The sequence below is a fragment of the Cynocephalus volans genome, chromosome 7, assembly GCF_027409185.1.
Source record: "Cynocephalus volans isolate mCynVol1 chromosome 7, mCynVol1.pri, whole genome shotgun sequence".
Classification (NCBI taxonomy): Eukaryota; Metazoa; Chordata; class Mammalia; order Dermoptera; family Cynocephalidae; genus Cynocephalus; species Cynocephalus volans.
In genome coordinates, this window is record NC_084466.1 from 81613644 (window position 1) to 81634032 (window position 20389).

Consider the following 20389-nt stretch of genomic DNA (forward strand, 5'->3'; position numbering starts at 1 on the left):
TCTACCCTGAAAGAATTATATGTGGCCTAATATTTACCTTAAAAACTTAAATGTTTCCACTATTAGACAGAAATATTCATTGTTGTTCTGTTCTTTGTTTTCAGTTCTGTTTAACAAATACACATAATTAAGCATGAATAAAGAAAATAGGGGTGTCTCTATCACTGTGGGGCATTAAAATGTTTACTGTAAGGAGGGCATTCTAAAGGTAATAGCCAAGAAGAAAATCAACATGGAAGATTACATCTGGCAGAGCTGCATTCAACTTTTAGCCTGGGACCCAGTCCCATTAGATAATATTAAAAATAATGATTAAAAAAAGGAAATTTTAGTTTCTTTACCCTGTTTAACTCTACTTCCCCTCAAAGAACATATACAATGATAGGACAGATAAGAGATACTGAATATCTGAGATTCACTGCAGTAAATCCACGGCAAGGTTTCCCAACCTTGGCACTATTATCATCTTGGGATGAATAACTCTTTGTTGTGAGGAATGGTTCTGTACACACTGTGGAATGTTTAGCACCATCCCTGGTCTCTTTCCATTAGTAGATGCCAGTTACACCCTGCTTCTAGTGGTGATACCCATAAATGTTTAGGACATTGTAAAAAGTCTCCTGAGGGAGTAAAATAATTCCTGCTTGAGACCCACTGATCTACAGGAAACAGATTGTAATTTCAGAGGCAAGAAGTACTAATTTGATGGAAATATGAAGTATGGAATAGAAAATGGGAGGAAAAAAAAAAAAGACACAAGAGCAAAGATTAATAAATAAGTCAACTTGAGACTTGAAGGTTGATAAAATAACAGACATGAGAAATGAAAAGATCAGAGTTAGAGAAGTGACACAAAGAACTATTTATTAAACCATGTTTAAACTCAGGCACACAGGATTTATTATAACCTTTCGTTTGTGATACTCAAATCACTGGTCCGCATCTATTCATGGCTGCTTTAATTTAGTTAATTATCTTTAATAATGTAATAAGCATCTGCAAACTAGGCACCTGAAATGAAAGCTCAGACCTTTATTTTAACCTATACCTAACCATATGGTCCTCTCTACCAACCTCTCTGCCTTCGTTCTTCCTTTCTTTTCCCTTCCTTTTTATATAGTTTATTACATCTGTATGTATTCCTCAAAAGTGTATTATATATGTATAAATGCATATATACATACATGAAAATGAGTGTGTGTATATATATATATACATAAATACATACGAGGGTACTTCAAAAAGTTCATGGAAAATTAGGATTAAAAGCTAATATGAATCTTTCCATGAACTTTTTGAAGACCCCTCGTATAAATTTGTTAGCTTTTATAAAAAGGCATCATGCTGTATGTAGTCTATCACAATTCACTTTTTTGCTTACTATATTACTAAGATTCATCTGTATTGTTGCATGTCAGTACACTTTCTTAATTTAAACTGCTATTTAACACTCCACTGTGTGACAGTATTACAATTAATTAATCCATTGTCCTTGAGATGGGCATTTGGATTACTCAAGGTTCCTGTTGCTGTGAGCAGTATTTTATGAATATCTTGTACATTTTCCAGTTGAAATGTATAGAATTTGTCTCTATCTACACAGAATTGCTAGACAAAAAGATATATAGATATTCAGCTTAAGGAGCTTTCTAAAGTGGTAAGGCTCACCAATCTATACCATCATTAGCAATATATACAAGAACCTGTGGATCCCTATCCTAACAATTTTAAATGCCCAGACTTTGATGTCCAACATCTCTTCGTATATTTTTTGGTCATATGGGTTTCTTCCATAAAATGCCTATTTTTCTCTTTTAGCCATTTTTCTATTGAGTTGTTTGTGCTCTTACTTATATCTAAGAATTTTTTATATTCTTTGCCAAATGTGTAGATTGTAAATATCTTCTTTCAGGGCTTTCTTTAAAACTTTTACTATAGGTGTCTTTGGATAGTTTTAAATTTTAATTTAGTATAATTTATCAGTATTTTCTTTTAGAGACAACAATCTTTGTGTCCTGTGTAGGAAATCCTTCCCAACTAAAAAGTAAAATCTATTCATTTATATTTTACAGTAAGAGTTTAAAAATTTTGTTTTAGACATGTAAGTTCTTAATCTATCTGGAGTTGATTTTTTAAATGAGGTTTGAGATAACGATCCAATTTTATCTTTTCCATATATAAAACCACTTTTTCCAATGCCTTCGTTTCATATAAAGGTGATATGCCACCTTTATAAATTTTTGCTAAATTATACCATATTTGATTTAGACATAGTAAGCTAGAGAAAGAGATTTTAATGCTATCTGAGAAACACTGGTAAAGTCCACAAAACCTAGGTTTATTTAAATCCTGACTCAGCCAGTCCTTTACTAACCACTGGTCCTAAAGGCAAATACTTAACCTATTGACTTCAGTTTCCTCATATGTAAAATAGAGACGATAATAATATGCCACAGAATGTTTGTGAGAAATAAAGTAAGACATGTAAAACATTTAATTAGCACACACACTGTGTGGCATACAGAAGTTCAGAAATAATAATAATTACCTTCCCCCTCTGCTTAAGAACCTATTCTTCATTAAGTTTCAGGAAACAATAATATTCTAGTGCACAGTGAAGTAAATCACCATGAATTCTAAAATAATCTATTTTTTTTTTATATTGTCATGGAGAATTAATTTATATAAACTAGATGATCAGAACTCTTCTGGTACTCTTCTTAATAATGCACAAAAACATGTAGTACTAGATAATAATTGTAATAACCTTTAAGAGAAAGGATGAATCAACTTGCATTTTACCTGGCATATCTGCTTGATCAATTTGGGCCATTGTTATTAAATGTCTGTTGATCAGCTCCTAAGGAAAGGAAACAAGTATATTTATTTCTAAACACAGCTTCTCAAATCTGAATTTCCTATTATAACTGAATATTATTATTTCTGGTATATTTACTTTTTAATATTAATATCATGAAATAACATTTCTAAAGATGGTAAAATGTCTAATTTCCAGTCCTAGACAGACCTGTCCATAATTAAGGTTGGGTTTAAGTAGCTGTGCTATAACCCAAGGCATATGACTAACTGTGGCTGAAAACTCAAGGTTTACTAGTAAGATGGTCAATAATTCATTCTAAAAACATGATACTGGTAGAACTTACTTCTGTGACACAAAAATATTTCTGTGAATTTGAGTGTAAAATGAAATTCTATATATCAAATAATACCTAGCTGTTTATCAAAAAAATAAACAAAACAAAAAACTAAATTATTTTATGAAGGCCACTTTTAAAAAATATTGAGCTCTCTCAAAACAAAATTCATTTCTGGGCCAACTACTTACTCTCAACATATACCTATTAGCAAAAAGGTGTTTGCAGGTTAGGAAACATTTAAATTATTTATATACTTCAAAGAACCCTTTCAATAGAAAGGACATAAGTGCAGAAAGATGGTTCAATTAAATAGCTATTCTATGTTTTATATCCTAACCCATACTTATTTAAAATTCTCTTTAAAAACAGGTTTGCACATACCAATTGAAACATATATTCTAAATTCTGTCTGCTTTAGTACAACATATTTGATTAAATAATGTGATTTGAAAGAGCTCTGTTTTTTCTTCTGTTCTCTGGTAAAGAACATTGTCATCAAATGTTTTTACTATGAATTCTGAATGCATACCTGTCGGAGTTCATCAGCCATGAAGAAGGAAGGTGCATTTGCTTTTGGTTGCATATAAGCAACATGAGGTGCAGTTGGAGGATAAATATGATAGTTTGGAAATACCTAAAAAGGTAGGGAGGGGGGAAATGTAATGACTGATTTTTCTCCATTGATAAGCTTAATCAATTCAATTTTTTGATAAAATTCTGATCTTTATATGACTGATAAGTTTTGATACATTTTTAATCTTTAAATGATAGTGAATTAAACACCTCAGAGAATAACTGTTATCAGAATGCTTTCCGAATGAATTCATTTAAAAAATAACGAATGGTAGAATTTAAAAAATCTAAGGAAGAAAATGTTTCTTTAGATATAATTTAAGTTCCAATGAAAAGGCAAAAGTGCTCTTTGGAAAAAATGCTATACACATAGTTCATAGCTATATTTTTTAAAGCAACTGGCAGAGAGGAAGAAAGCGAAAATTAAAGGTGTTTGGGTATAGTGAGCTAATGAAGTAACACTGCCCTGGCTGCCTAAAGAACTGCCTCCTTCACTGGCTTTTTGTGGCCAACCTAAACAAAGTGTTATCTATATACTTGTTAAATACTTCAAACTCCAACAGTAAGGAGAAACAACTTACTCCAGGTCAGCAGCTGAAGTGAACAGAAGGACGCAATAATACATTTACCTTCCAAGCAAACTACAACAAAGTTACTAAATCTGCTTCCAGCCTCCCATCTTTCATGATTCCAACATGACTCATGCCACCACCCTACTTTCTTCTCTTTTTCCTTATCTCTTTTTCCTCTGCTTCTCCTTCCTTTCACTGATCCATGATACAAGATCAAAGCACATTTAAAAATAGCTTTTCTATTTTTTATTCTTTCATTTTAAAAACTAAAACTTTTTATTCTCTCTTTTAAAAATGAATCCAGGCTGGCCATTTAGTTCAATTGGTTAGAGTGTGATGTTATAATACCAAGGTCAAAGGTTCAGATCTCCATGTTGGCCAGCTAACAAAAATAAATGAATAAAAATAAAAATGAATTCAGCTGATTTCTGTTGCCCTTACACAATTATTCTGCTCTGCATTTCAACTAGGAAGTGGTTTTGCACTACTTGTAAGATTTCCTTTAGCCTGCATCTGCAGGAAGACTACTACCTCCTTTTTCTTGCTTTGGTTTCCTTACTCCAGATTGGCTTAACTATCTCAGGTTTGCCACAAGCATATTTTAAAGAGTGGTTTGAAGGGTAAAAACATTATTAAAATGTGCCATATTTAATCTCTATAAAAATGGCTGAGACAGGTTTGTGACAAAAGAATTTCTCTACAGATTAAACCAAATTTCTTCTTTCTAAAAGTATGATAAAATAAAATGTAATAAAAATGCAAATAATTATAAAATGTTATCAACCTCCCCAAAGGGAAAAACACTGATGGAATCTTTACTTGATAGAACCAAGGTAAGTCCCTACCTCAATTATTTGACCTTCTGTTTGGCAAAGTGTTCTATAATAACTTTTCACAGATTTCGGCTCAAAAAAAAAAAAAACTTCACAAAATTATTAGCTATTTTTTAATTTTTAAAAAAGTATTTTACATGTCTTACAACTACTTCTATACATGTCTTCACATTTATTTCTCAGAAGATAGTTAGTTATTATTATCCTCATTTTACAAATGGGGAAACAGTCCCAGAAGCACAAAAATTAAGGAGTCTTTTCAAAACAATGGTAGAACTAGGCTCTTAAAAATATAAAACAAAATCAAATCTGTTTTCTTTTCACTCAAAGTATTGTTTGGTAAAATATTAAATTTAATTAAAAGTAAATTGTTAATTTAACTTGGGGGATCCAAATCTGCTTACTGAAATCCCAAATATATGAATACTTTTCATATAATCCTATCATCTCTGATTGTCATATGTCTATGGTTTAGGTCAGCTTCCATTATTTTAATGGAATTTGGCTTTCTTACTCATGAGCTATTCATCTACTACTTATTTTTCTAGAGTAAATAAAATAATTCTTGAATGTGAACAAAATAATGAAGCTAAAAAGGTAAAGTTTATGTAAGATGACAATGCTTTCCTCCCCTTCCCCAACTTCTTCCTTTCTCTCCCCCTCCCACTCTCCATCTCTGGCTCCTGCTGCTTCTTTCTCTTTCATGACATCACTAATTCACTGTAAGAAGTCTTTCTTTCTGGGCATGACCTTCCTCTCTTGGTCTTTGTATTCATGTTTTTTCTGGGTCCACCTTTTCCTATTTGTTTCAAGAGTCTTTCTATCACCAGTCCTTTGGTAGCTCTTTCCTCGTATGCAATCACGGTTTCCTTTGGTCTGAATCTTCTCCTTCCCTGGCAATGACCCTTATTGCAGGCCCCTTATCACTATGTGCCATGCTAGATCCAGAGATCTAGATGTTAAATCACTGCCTCATCTGCGGTAAGTTTATCATTGGTTTGCTTTCAGTAACCACTGATAAGATACCATCTACTTTCTATAACTTTTTACTAGAGGTAAAACTATCTATACCTATAAACAAATGCCAACAAACATCGACTCTAGCTAGCAGAAGTACTAGGTAACCCCATAAGCAAAACACTCCATAAAGTATTAAAATAGAGCATGAATATAATCTAATTTCTAATTAAAACCAGATTTCTCCAAAACTAGAGGTTTTTGTAAGGCAGAACTAGATTAATTTGAAGAGATAAGAGGAACAGACTAGAATTCTCACCTAAGTTAGAAAATGAAATACTCACTTTTTCACATCACAATAAAAAGAGCAAGAGGGGGTAAAACTCCTCATTAATAAGAAGGAATTATTATAAAAGTACTTTTTCCTCTTTGATGTACACATACCATTCCAGTCAAAGGTGCTGGAGTTGTATCTGTATAGAAGTAAGTCGTCCCACCGACAGTTTCCTTTTGGATCACCTGACCAGAAGATGGAGTTTGAGAAACAGGATTACTAACAGATGTAGAGGCACTAGAAGGCACCATGTAACTTGCTGGATTTGGAGTGTGACTTCTTCTTCTGGGAGCAGGAGAAGTATGTGGAGTAATCTTGGGGGAATGAAGAGGGGAAGATCCAGCAGACAACGACATTCCTGAAGAAGATATAAAAAATAGTTTCTTAATGAGCAATAATTGGTTTTAGAGAAAAAAATCTGCAAAATAAAATGCAAACATTCATTTGGAAGAAACATCACCTTTAGCAAATTTTAAGTGCAAAGATAAAGGACATAATTTTCTCTTGTTTTGCTTTAGAGAAATCTCTGATTAAAGCAAATATAACAAAGTTTCTTTTTGCAAAGTATCATTTCCAAATAAATTAGCAAACTTATTGCAACAGTCTCCTCCATATCAAGGTTTACATCAGAAACTTCAATCGTAAGATTCATCAAAAATTTAATAAATTAATTTAATGGAAGAGTGGGAAACAGCAGAACTGGGACTCTTAAAATTATGCCTTTTATAAAAGATTTTCTTAAAAGGCATAATTCCTTTTCTATTAAGAATCATTTAAAACTGTAACTAACAATACCACAATCCCTCTAAAATTATAGTATCAGAAATTCAAATTATCTAATGAAAATTTACTAGATTTCTTTCAACTAAACACAATTAACAAAACTGTCCAAAAAAGAAAAAAAAAAAATTGTCAGTTGAAATACGTGGTAGCTTAAAAACCATATTTTAAAAATCAAGCAGTATACTGTTTTGATGCCTTTTTGTCTTTCACTCTAGGCATACACTAAAACTGAAAATTTTTTGCATACTTTTTAAAATTAGATCAACTGATACCACTTGTTCTAGTTTTACTCAATCACAACCAATAAAAAATCATTATATGCAGAGCACCCTCTACTATGAATCTACTGTGAAGAAAGGAAAAGGACAATTGTCTTTACCCCTCAGGAAAGTCCAAGCTAGCTGAGAAAATAAGACCAGGTCACATGTAAAAGACATAAAATGACTTAAAACACTCAAATATAAATTAATATACTGCCAAGTACATGCATAAATGCAGGTAAAATGTAAATTAATTAAAACCAGGTAGAGTTAATCAAAGGCTTAACGGAAGTGATCAGTTCTGAATAGAGATTGAAAAGAACATCTAGGGCTACAGTTACACTTCCTGAAAAAAAGAGCTTACCCAGGAAGTTTTTTCTGGCTGTCTGGAGAATGCCTAAAACACTTAATTAATGAAGTAGTATGCCACTTCGCAATCAAAGGAAAAATTACCAGAATGCTTCTGGTCACAGAACTATGATTAACAGAGATATAATTTCAATTTCTAATAATTCCTAAGATACCAACCTTATGCTTTCTGAAAATATGTGGGTGAACAAAAATAAGCTAGGAACTAAGATAACACATCTTTTCTTTGAACAGACCTTCGTACTTTCTAAAGAGCATCAGCATGATTACTTCACCTGATTTTCTGAGCAACTAAATAAGGTACACTGGTGAAGTGAGTCAGGTTATAAATACCACAGTACAGATCAGAATTTAGACACAGTGAGGTTATGTTATTTAAGCAAGGACATAGGTACAAAGTCAACAGCAAAGTCTGAACTTGAACCCAAGTCACCAAATTCCCAAACTAGTACTCTACTGCTAAAACACAATGTCTACTGCACTGACATTAAAATAGGCCAGGAATTCTCAAGTATGTCTTAAATGTTTCTAAGAGAAACTTTAAAAACCTAAAATCCTTTCTAAAAAAACAATGTTTATGAAGAAGCCAAGTTACTACATTAAGACATAAGTCTAATATTTATTTTTTTAACTGTTCCAGAGTTCATAATTCTGTGACCAGAAGCATTCTGGTGTTGACTTAACTTTATATTATACATTTAAATGCAAATTAATACACACAGCAAAAATTGTGAGATTAGACTATTTTCAAAAGATAAATACTCCCCACTGATTTAATACGAAATGCATTTAAATCATCTTTCCTAAAGCTAGTCTCTAAGCCTTTCCAAGATAAAACTGGCTAAGTGCCCAATGATGACTAAATTTGTTTACTACCTTTACATTAAGCAACAGCAACAAATATAACTACATTCTTGAGCACTTTCCATGTGTCACACATTAATGTAAGTGCTCCACATGCACTGATCTGCTTAATCCTCATGACCACCCTGTGAGGTAGGTATTACTATATTCACTACACAGAGGAAACTAACTTAAAGATCAAAAGAACTGCTGTAGGAACAATTGTTAGGTTATTATGAGACAAAGGGTATAATTTCTCTTTAAGAATAATACAAGGAAACAGATTACCAAAAACAATCTAAAGTCAGTTAAGAAGGAAATTCATAAATAGCAGAATTTACACTACAGAGTAACAATATTTCTCTTTAAGAATTCTTAATTTTGTGCAGTTATTTTAATACAAAGTTGTAGCACCAAAATTTGAATTAATATATCTGAGCTGAGGCTGACTGAAGTTATTTAAATACATTCAAAATAAAATATCACCACCCATAAGGACAACAGGGTAATTAAACTGTACAAGAAGGCAGAAATGAAATGAACCACTAAATTACTGAAACACCAAATCCAGTCACAAAAGGCACAGCTTTGTGCCACTTGCATATTTTACAAATGTGTTAAAGGACTGAGTAAAATATCCACATGTTTGTTTGGAGAGAGGTATTCTGTACTTAGTAGTAGACAATAACCATGACATACCCATTATTAAGTGCCTACATACTACCCTAATTTATAAATAGCATAATGTAAGTAGAACCACTCTACAGAAATGAGTAGTTAAAAATAAGGGTGCTGGATTAAAATGAACAAATTCTGCTCAAAGCAAGGGAAGTTGATTCAAAGTTAAAAATTCTTAGTTAAAAATGACATCTTCCATTGTACATTATTTAATGTTTAACCACAGGAATCTTTTCCTAAAAGGGTTTTGGGAATCCATTTGATATTAAAAAAAAAAAAAAAAAAAAGGTTTTCTATTAGTAATGATGCACATCAGATACACTATAATAGTAAAAGTTCATTCTTCATTAAAAATTTCATGTCTCTCACATGTAAATAATCTCTCATAATTTGTAACTTTCCCTATAAGGGCTATTGGTTAACACCCTGATATTGACTGGCACTCAGTCAACAGAACACTAAAGCAAATATAGTAACACACGGAAGGTCAGCTTACGAGACAATCTAGAAAAATAAAAATCTGTATTTAAAAAATTCTAAATCAGGAATATTCCACTTTTTAATTTTATTTTTTATATTACTTTCTGTCATTTACTATTAGAATGACATTTGGTAGCATCGCATACAAAAATTATAGCACTGCAATTTGACTCCTTATTAAGTGGATATGCAAACTGAAATATTTAAATCATATATCAAAAGTTGCTTTAGGAAATTTGAAAAATGCTTCTTAAAAGTACCCAATTCAAAGTGAGGAACAATACAGGAATGCCCACTGGAGGAATTAACCAGAGCAACAAACAAAATACAAAAATGAGATATAAAAATTTCCAAGGCTAATTTATGGAGGCAAAGGTGTCATCATTTTTGAATGACATGATTCTATTTCTGGAAAACCCAAGAGAAACAAACAAAAAGAACTCTTATAAATGACTCAAAAGAAAAGTATATGATTACAAAATTATTATACACCACATCAACTCCCTTCTGAAATACAGACAACTAACAGGGCAAAACTGTTTCTGGGAAATTAAAGACTGAACTAACACGAACACCCTCCCTCAATCCCCACCAATGTTAAGAATATAAAGAACGGCAAGATAATTTAAAAACACAGCTTAGATAAAAAAGAACAACAATAAAAACTCCAAGAGCAAGAAACTAAAGCAGAATTTGAAGCCAAAAGATTATGCTGTGTAGGTCTGGGAAATCACAACATAGGTCAGACGCAGTATCTACAAGCTGAGGCTTTAATATCCTTACGGTGATATGAAATACGGCCTTGAGTCCATGAAGTGTGGAGAATGGAGCTCAAGGCCCTGTGTAAAGCCAGGACCCTGGAACGGCTGCACCATAAATGAATGTAGGCCCAGAAAATTTCTTATCTGTCCACAGAACTAAAAGGAAAGTCTGTCTGTGGAAGAGAGATGAAGGAAGAGGAGGAGGGTTGGGGTGGTGTCTTAAGAGATAAGGAAACCCTATACCTGTCCCATGCACAGGTATAGGAGAGAAAATTCCCACGAGACTCCATGTTATAGAAATCCCAGTGAGAAATTAATATAAAACTTCACATACTCAGGCAAAACCCCTTAGGCACCTGGACGAAGCAAACACCAAACTATTTTCATGAACACTTCCATAAACCCAGAGCATATAGGAACCCTTCCCAGAAAATAATCCAGTTGAAGAGAAGTGAAAAGAATCAGCTGCACAATATATTTGAGAATTAGGAGCCCAAGGACAAAGACCTCCAGATAACATAACCACGTTAAAAAGATTATAAAATACAACTACTACTAAAATGATTAAAGACATGAAAGAAGTGACAAATACCACAAAAGATCAAGATTTGTTCTTAGAGCAAACTAGGCTCTTTAAGAATTAAAAAATATAAGCACTAAAATTAAAGGGAAAAAAATCCTCAAAAGATGAGTTAAATAGCAAAGTAGACACAAAGAGAGGAATAGTAAATCAGAAGAAGGATCTGAGAAAATTACCTAGAACTAAAACCTGGAAAGAAAGAACAATGGTTAAGTGACACAAAAGACAGAATGAGAAGGTAAATATCTAGGAGAAAAAATAAAAAATACTGGAGAAGCAATATTCAAAGAGAAAATATCTGTGATTTTCAAGAACTAATTCACCATATAAATTCTCATGCAAGAAGTCTTGAGCAAGAGTTTTGAGCAGAATAAGTAAAAATAAATCCCTTCTGACCAATTACGTGAAATTGGAACACAACAAAGACAGAAAAAATTGTAAAAGCCAGAAAACAAATTATCTAAAAAAAGAAAATAAACAGGAGACTGCATCAGCAACACTAGACAATGAAATATCCAAAGGAGGCAAGATAGCTGTCATCTTGAAATTTATACATTCATTAATCTACGAATGAGGGGAAAAAAAGACATCTTTAGGGTTTGTCACTCATGTCTCTTTGGTGAAAGAAAAATTAAATAATCAGTAAGAAGAAAACTCCCTCCCTAAAAGGAATATAATATAAGAATGTGTGGGTAAGTCCGAATAAGCACTGACAGTAAAAGAAGAATAATTAGTCTGAGATAGGTAAAAGTCAAAGTGTAACTAAAATTCTAGACAACTGTAATACTGAAAAAGAACAGAAAGACTCAATGTCACTAAAAATTCTTGTATTAATAATTTTTCCAGGCTTGCTGGTTAGCTCAGTTGGTTACAGCACAGTGTTATAACATCAAGGTCAAGGGTTAAAGTCAGCCACAATAAACAAACAAACAATAAATAAACAAATAAATAAAATTTTACCGACCATCTCTTCTACAATTTCATACTCAGTAAAGCATGCATGGTAAAAATCTAGGCGTGACCACTACATAAAACAGAAATATAACAGATAACATTCAATATCTATTTCATACCATATACAAAAATTTATCTCAAAATGGGCCCAAAACCTAAATGTAAGAAGTCCATAAAACTTTAAGAAATCATAATTATAAACCTTCGAGACCTTCAGTGAAGCAATGGTTTCTTAAAATATGATATGTAAAAGATAAGTAATCAAAGGGAAAAAAATTTAAGTTTGGCTTCATCAAAATTTAAAACATTTTATACTCTATAGGAAACTACCAAGAAAGTGAAAAGGCAACCCAAAGAAAGGGAGAAAATATCTGCAAATCACATACAGACAGTCCCTGACTTAACAATGGTTTCACTCAACGATTTTTCAACTTTAAGATGGTGTGAATGATACGTATTCAGCAGAAACTGTACTTCAAACTTTGAATTTTGATCTTCCTGGGCTAACAATATGCCGTACAATATTTTCTTGTGATGCTGGGCAGCGGCAGTGAGCCACAGCTCCCAGTTAGCCACATGATAATGAGGGTAAACAACTGATACTTTACAGTGTACTGTGTGGCCAGCATTTTTTGGATACTGCATTTTGTGCTTTCACATCCCATAATGTCTACAAAATGCCCATTGTTGACTTACAGTATTTTCAACTTACAATGAGTTTATAGAGACATAACCCCATTGTAAGTAGAGGAGCATCTGTATTCAATAAAGGTATAGTATGCATAATATAAAACAAACTCAACAACAAAACTGAATTAAAAACTGGGTAAAGGATTTAAACAGACATTTGTCAAAAGAACACATACAAATGGCGAATAAGCAAATGAAAAGAAGTTCAATATCATCAGTCATTAAGAACATCAAAATCAAAACCATAATGACATACTGTTTCATGCCCACTAGGACGATTATAATAAAAAACAAGGATAATAACAAGTGGAAGAAATGGAAAAATTCAAATTCACACACATTGATTGTAGAAATGTAAAATGGTACAGTTACTTTGGAAAAGTTAGGCAGTTCCTCAAATTGTTAAACATAGTTACCATATGGCGCTGCAATTCCACTACTAGTTTACTACCCAATAAACCTGAAAACATATGTTCACACAAAAACTTATAGATGAATGTTCATAGCAGCATTATACATAACGGCCAATAAGTGTAAACAATTCAAATGCCTATCAAATGATATATGGGTAAACAAAATGTGATATATCCATACAATGGAATATTATTTACCCATAAAAAGGAAGGAAATACTGATATATGCTACAACATGAATGAATCTTAAAGACAATAAGTGAAAGAAGCCAGAAACAAAAAAACTATATATTATATAATTCTATTTATATGAAATGTCTAGAATAGGCAAATCTATAAAGTCACAAAGTACATTGGTGATTTTCAGGGACTGGGGAGAGGGAAAAATGCGAAGTGAGTAGATGAATTTTGATATGTGAATTATATCTGAAAAATAATCTTCAAATCACTGCTGGGGGGAGAGGAGAAGGATAAAGAAAATTCCATTAATCTAATAGAAGAGGAGGAGCAATGAAATACAATTAAAAAACAAAAAGAACCCATTTTCATTAAACTATCAAGAAAAAGAGAAAATGTCTAGGCATAAACTTAACTAGAAATGTGCAGGACCTGTATGAAGAAAATATTAAAACTCTACTGACAGAAATAAAAGATAACTTGAACAAAGGGAAATAAATACCTATTTGTATTTGTGATGAACATGTCACTTCTACCCTAAATTAATCTAAAAATATAAGGCTAGTTCAGTAAAAACGCTAACAGGATTTTAAAAAATTAGTCAAGCTAATTATACCCATGTAGAAAAGTAAAAATTGAGAACAGCCAGAAAAATTATTGAAGAAAGAAAAACAAGATGAAGAACAAAGAAAAAAAATAAAAGGAAGAAGAAAAAAGTGGGGCATAACACCACTGGATATTAAAAAGTCATCAAAACTACAGTAATAGAGATGCTTGATAGAGGTTCATATGAACAGTGAATCAATGCAATGGAACAGGGCACCAAAATAGATCTCAAGTACATACAAAAAATAAAGATAAAGGTGGTACTTCAAACTTCAGGGGAGAAGACAGACTACCCAACCATTAGATATGACAACATGCTAGCCATTATTAAATGATGCGATGAATAAAGATATAAACAAACATATGGTTATTTAGATAAAATCATTAAAAGTGAATCTCCTTTTTATTCATTACACCTACATAAATGTCAGATAAATATTCAGACTAAATATTTAAGGACTTAAAATGAAATGACTCTCAAAGAGTACCTTTAAAATTATAATGTTATGAAGACACAAAATCCAAAGGTCGAAAATGAAAATTTTCAACAAAGAAATGATAAAGGTTTAAGGTAATGAAAAAAAATCAAGTGGTTGCCAGGATGTCATGGGATGAGTGAGGGAGGGGTGAGGGAGGGATGAACGGGTGGAGGACAAAGGATTTTTATGGCAGGAAAACTATTCTGCATGATAATGTAATGGTGAATACATCACATCGTGCATTAGGCAAAACCCATAGAATTGTTCAATACAAAGAGGGAACCCTAATATAAAGTTAATAATAATATATCAATATTGATTCATAATTGTAACAAATGTATCACAGTAATGTAACATGTCAATAATAGGAGAAACTATATGTGGGTAAGGGGAGGGTATAAAAACTATCTGTATTTTCTGTTCAATTTCTCTGTAAAATTAAAACTGCTCTAACAATAAAGGGAAAAAAGTCCCCCCAAAATAAAAAGTTCACAAACTTTTTCAAAAAATAAAAATTTCTACAGAGAAAAAAAAAAAAAGATATTTGCAATACCTAATAATGGGCTAGTCTGCTTAACATATAGTTTTATCATTTTAAAAAGAGAAAGCAACCAATAGAAAATGAAGAAATCACGCAACTAGTCAGTTTATAGCAAAGAAAATTAAATGCCTCAAACATAAAAAGATGCTCATGTTCAATGATAATTAAAGAGATGAAAATTTAAACTAGGTTATCATTGTCCTTTTCTCAGAATGGCATAGATAATAAAGTTTAATTAGACAATTATTAAAAGGGTGAGTGGCATATAAATAATGTCACACTTTTGGTATCTTTAGCAATACCTATCAGCTAAAATGTTTTTATTGCCATGATAATGGTAAACAATTCAAATGAAGAAAGGTATAAAATGAAAAATGAAAACTGTACACTCCATAAAAGTGGAAATTTTTGTCTTGCTTGTCTCTGTGGCCCAAAGCAGTCACTGAATAAATGCCTCATGAATAAATATTAATGATATTTTTAAATCCTTTCCAGGAAAAGCCAAAAGTAATATTTTCTTCAATCAGAGAAGTTAAAAAGGGGGTGTCCTCTCAGAAACAAACACATCTGAGATCCTGGAGTAAAGATCATCTTAAACAGGAAAACGTTAAAAGCATTCCTTTTAAAATCCAGAACAAGACAAAAACATCAACTAGGACCACTTCTATACAAGGTCGCACTAAAGGCCCTAGCCAGTACAAGACAACACAAAAAAAGAAATAAGAAGGGAAGGAAAAAAAACCTATCATCATTTGCATCACTGTCCGAATACAAGAATCTAGAAAATATTAGAAATAATAGTTTATCAAAATGATCAAATACAAAAGTATTAGAAAATATTAGAAATAATAGTTTATCAAAATGATCAAGTACAAAATTTAACCACATATCTATCTAGACACTCAAAATAATCAGAATAGTTCCGTTTTTTAAAGACACCAATTATGATAGCAACAAATACTACAAAGCATCTTGGAATATATGTAACAAAATATGTCTAAGACCTGAACATAGAAATGTATAAAACTTTGTGGGAAGACATTAAAGATAACCTGGAAAAAAGAAATGGATAGAGAGAACCCATGTTCACAGACAGACAATACCGTAATGATGAGGATCCTCAGAAGATTCAATACAACCTCCCTGAAGACACCATGCTGCTTCATGTATCCACACGTCTCCAAAGCTGCTTCCTCCTCTAGGACATTATCAACAGCCCTCCTTGCCAACACCAAATTCTCTGTACCCCCAACCTCATAGTAAATTCTAGTTCATCCTTCTGAAATATCTTCTTACTCAATGACGATTTTTTGATAGCCATACTTAAAAATTATTCCTGTAGTTTTGTTGTTCTTTTTTTGCTGCAAATACCACATGTAAATAAACTATTTATAGGAAAAATTGTGCCTTAATCCTCTCTGTATTCCCAACTATACAAGTAAATGGCATATTCTCAACGCAAAATAATTTGTTGAAAAAATAATTTTGTAGAAAAGAAATGAATGTAGAGATGAAGGTTTCCTCTTTTTTTGGTACCCTTAACCCTGATACTAACCATAGCAGTAGATCTAATCATCAAATTGTCAGGAATGGCCAATCCTACCATGAAAAGTACTAAGTATAAGAAGAAGTTGGGAGCAGAAGAAAAGTAAAGGGTCATGCTATGAAACAGTATAGATGTCAGTCATCACTTTAAAGGAAAAAGTGTAACAACTCATCAGCCACTAAGAAAGAAAGAAAGGAATCTGAAAGAATCTGGGGTGAAAGACATTCTTCTGACAGAGGAAAGTCTGATTATTTCTAGTATTACTTTTTCCAGGAACAATGTAGACTGGGTAAACCTAGAGTACACTAATAATTTTTTAGAAGTTCCAATAACCAAACTAAATCTTCAATAAAAAATTGCCATGTCTGACTACATTGAAAAGAATGGTTTAGATTAGAAATTAACAAATCATATCTCATCTTGAATAGATGAACTTTAACTGAGGGCAAATAGAGGAAGCATTATCTTTTAAAAACGGCGAATATCTGGGGCTTTATCCAAGAGAAAACCGTACTAAGGGACTTTTAATCATATTCAGGAACACAAATAACGAAGTTACTACTACAAATACACTTCTCACTTTATTCATTTTTAACCAAATTCCCAAAATCAAACTGTGCACCATTATAGCCCAAAATATAGACACTATATTTATATCCTAATATAAAGGATTAAATTCTAAAGAAGGTCATAAACATGTTAAGAATTAATGGCTTTCCTAGTGATGATTCAAAGGGCGGGTATAAAAAGGCAACTCCAAAGTTGAGTTCAGAGCACTTTTAACCCCACTTGCTATTTCAGTGCTTCAGAGACAACCTTTATTTCTTAGCCCATTTCTACCATTAGCTCTTCTTAGCAGGAGAAGTTAAGTTTAAGCAAATTACTGCAGTGTAATTACTACAATTAAAAGTTTGGACGTCATGGACTTATTTCCAGTTGTTGCAACCTGTCAAACAAATTCCCAATATAATCTAGTAACTATACAGCATGCAGGACAGCCTTCTGTTAGACAGAACTTTCTGAAATAAGGCGTTAAAAAGTTACAGAATAACTTCAGAAATGCACTAAACTCTCCCTATGATGTTGATGGTTACTATATAAATAAAATTGCTTTACAATATAAGTAAATTTAGAAACAAAGATCCTTGACTGGAGGTCCCTAAGACCACCCCCATGTTCAGAAAATCACAGAATTCACAGGACGCAGCATATAGTTGCTCTTATGGCTAAGATTTATTACAGCAATGTAATAAGCATACACAGCCAGATCTCAAGGGAAAAAGACACAGGTGGAGTTCAGAGGAATTCACGTGTAGGATTCCTATGCTCTCTCCCTGTCATGAAGAGTAACAGAGTGTACACTCTTCCCCCAGGTAATGAATGCAATGCATCTGCTCAGAGAAGCCCATTAGAGACTCAATGTCCAAGGTTTTTATTATGAACTAGTCATGTACGCACCCTCTGTCTAACACACACCAGAATTCCAAACACCCAGAAGGAAAGAAAGCACGTGTGCAGCACAAACCACACCGTTTGCACAGAGTTTAGGCATAGTAAACAACCTTTATTGATTACAGAACAGTAGGAACTCTCCCCAAATCCAAGTTGTCAGACAGCAGCCAAAGGCCAACCTTGCAAGCAGGGGTTTGTAAGAATAGCAGTCTTTTTAGCCTGCTAACTCTTTTCTTCAGATACCTTGAATTTTCTCCAGTAGAGACACCACTTTTTCATAATTCTGCTCTATAGTGAATATTGTTATAGAGAAATACAAGGGTGAATGTTTTATTTTTCTTATGTGAACACATGCCTTGGAGAAGGGGAAAGGGGGAAAAAAGTAAGCCTTAAGTTATGGCAATGAATGGATTTAGGTTGATTCACTGTTTTTTGTTGATGCACATTTAGAAAAGAATCACGTATATTAGTGATGTACACTCCATGACTGGGTAATATAGCAAAAACATATAAAATATAGTTCACATAGAAAGGATCTGAAACTGTGTTTCATCAACTCCTAGCTCCAGTATCTGAGCTATCTAAATACACACACTAACTGGCTTAAAATTTTAGCTACTAACATTAAATAAAAAGACAGTAATATCTTTAGTTAAGGTCACATTTTAGCTTCTAGCATACTAAAATTACAGAGGCCATTCAAAAAGTTTACTTATTTAAATATTCAAAGTAAATGAACAAAACTTTATTCATAGTAAATAACTGTTGAACTTTTAGAACAATCCTGAAGAGGATCATCCAGCCTATGATTTGGTGTGTGCATTTAAAAACAAATGCTTTCAATTTTGATAACTTAAAAAATATTTACAGGCTTTGTCATAAAAATTCTAGTTCTGGAAAGTATTCTAAAGAAATAACCCTAAAACCTTGAATATATTTATAGTTAAGATAAATATACGCACAAAGCATATATATACATGTATGCTGCTTTTTAAAAGGTATACACTATGATTCAACATAAAAGCAATTTTAAAAAACTGTTTGACAATCTGAAGGTTAGAAAAAATACTGTCAATCAACTGAAATTTTTTAAAGAGGTAGGAATGTTTTTTTGGGGGGGAAGCACACAATAAGTGATGCTCCATTACATGCAACTAAATTTTTCCCCATGATATAGTTATTTAATTCAGTTAGGAAATAAAGAAAAGCTGTATGAATACTTAATAAGTTTACCCAAAATAAAATGAACTTCTAATAAGTTTATCTTTTGGAGTAGCCTTAAGTATGTGTTACTTTGAACAAATTAAAGTTTTCATCATTATTGCCTTATAATAAAAGAATATATAAATTTAAAAATCGTAAATTTAGAAATCCTTGGTCAATACTGTCACCTGAAACAATCACCCTTAAATTCATGATTATCTTTCATAACAGAACTATAAATAAGAATCTAATTTATGAATTTGCCAATAATTTGAAAAAAATGTTTTGAAATTTCTAATTTTTAAGTCAGAAGTAGACCAAGCCTTTCGCCTCCTTTTATGAATTAGACAACTGGGGCCAAAAATCCAGGTCTCTTCAGTGCTACTATAGACTTGTGCAGCACCCTTACGATGTTAAATTTAACCTAAACTTAAATCCCTAATGGTCATATAAAACAACACAGTTATAGTATAAAGGGAAAATGTGATTAAATGCAGCCGAAGAATTGTCAAATTTCAGAACATATCATAAAATATCAAAGTTAAAGGACGCTGGTATGAACAATTCAAATCAATTATCCGTTAAAGTTTCTGGCATTCTGCAATAAGCCTGAAAATTACACTGTCAGTACTGAAGGTTTAGGTATATGGAAAGAAACCAGTCACTATGAAGCGATGTATATAACTGCTTCTGAAGAAACCTAGCAATACGGATACATGTTTGGATTCCTTTCCTTCCTAAAAAAATTTTTTAAAAATTTATACACCTAATGATATAAAATTTTTCTCCCCCAAAAAGGCTATTATTAAACTGATGGGATGCATTTTATAATAGATGGCATATTAGAATCCAGGAATATAATAAATCTTGATTATGGTTTTGGTCATTTTTCTGCCCAACAAGGCACTAATGGCAATAATCTTTGAAGATCTTGCCATTACATTAAAAAAAAAAAAAGTCAGTATTATACTAAATTCTAATTTGGAGGGCTGGCCGGTTAGCTCAGTTGGTTAGAGTGTGATGCTGTTAACACGAAGGTCCAGGATTCGATGCCTGTACTGGCCAGCCACCAAAAAAAGAAAACAATAAATTTTAATTTGGGAATATTCTGCCATTTTGCCATGCCTTTTAAGCCACAAATGGGGTG

At 32.4% G+C, this 20389-nt stretch overlaps 1 protein-coding gene across 6 annotated transcripts in view; it reads right to left on the reverse strand.

Moving 5' to 3' along the window:
- Nucleotides 1–20389, reverse strand: part of PAN3 (poly(A) specific ribonuclease subunit PAN3) — a 135254-nt gene that overhangs the window by 27619 nt on the left and 87246 nt on the right. For all 6 annotated transcript variants that reach the window (XR_010024041.1, XM_063102004.1, XM_063102001.1 and 3 more), the window contains 3 exons: nt 6538–6785; nt 3688–3792; nt 2803–2860 (listed from right to left, as the gene is read on the reverse strand). Coding sequence is in view for 5 of the 6 variants with exons in the window: in XM_063102004.1 (XP_062958074.1) it covers nt 2803–2860; nt 3688–3792; nt 6538–6785 (411 nt within the window). In the remaining variant the exon portion in view is untranslated. The remainder of the gene's footprint in view (nt 1–2802; nt 2861–3687; nt 3793–6537; nt 6786–20389) is intronic.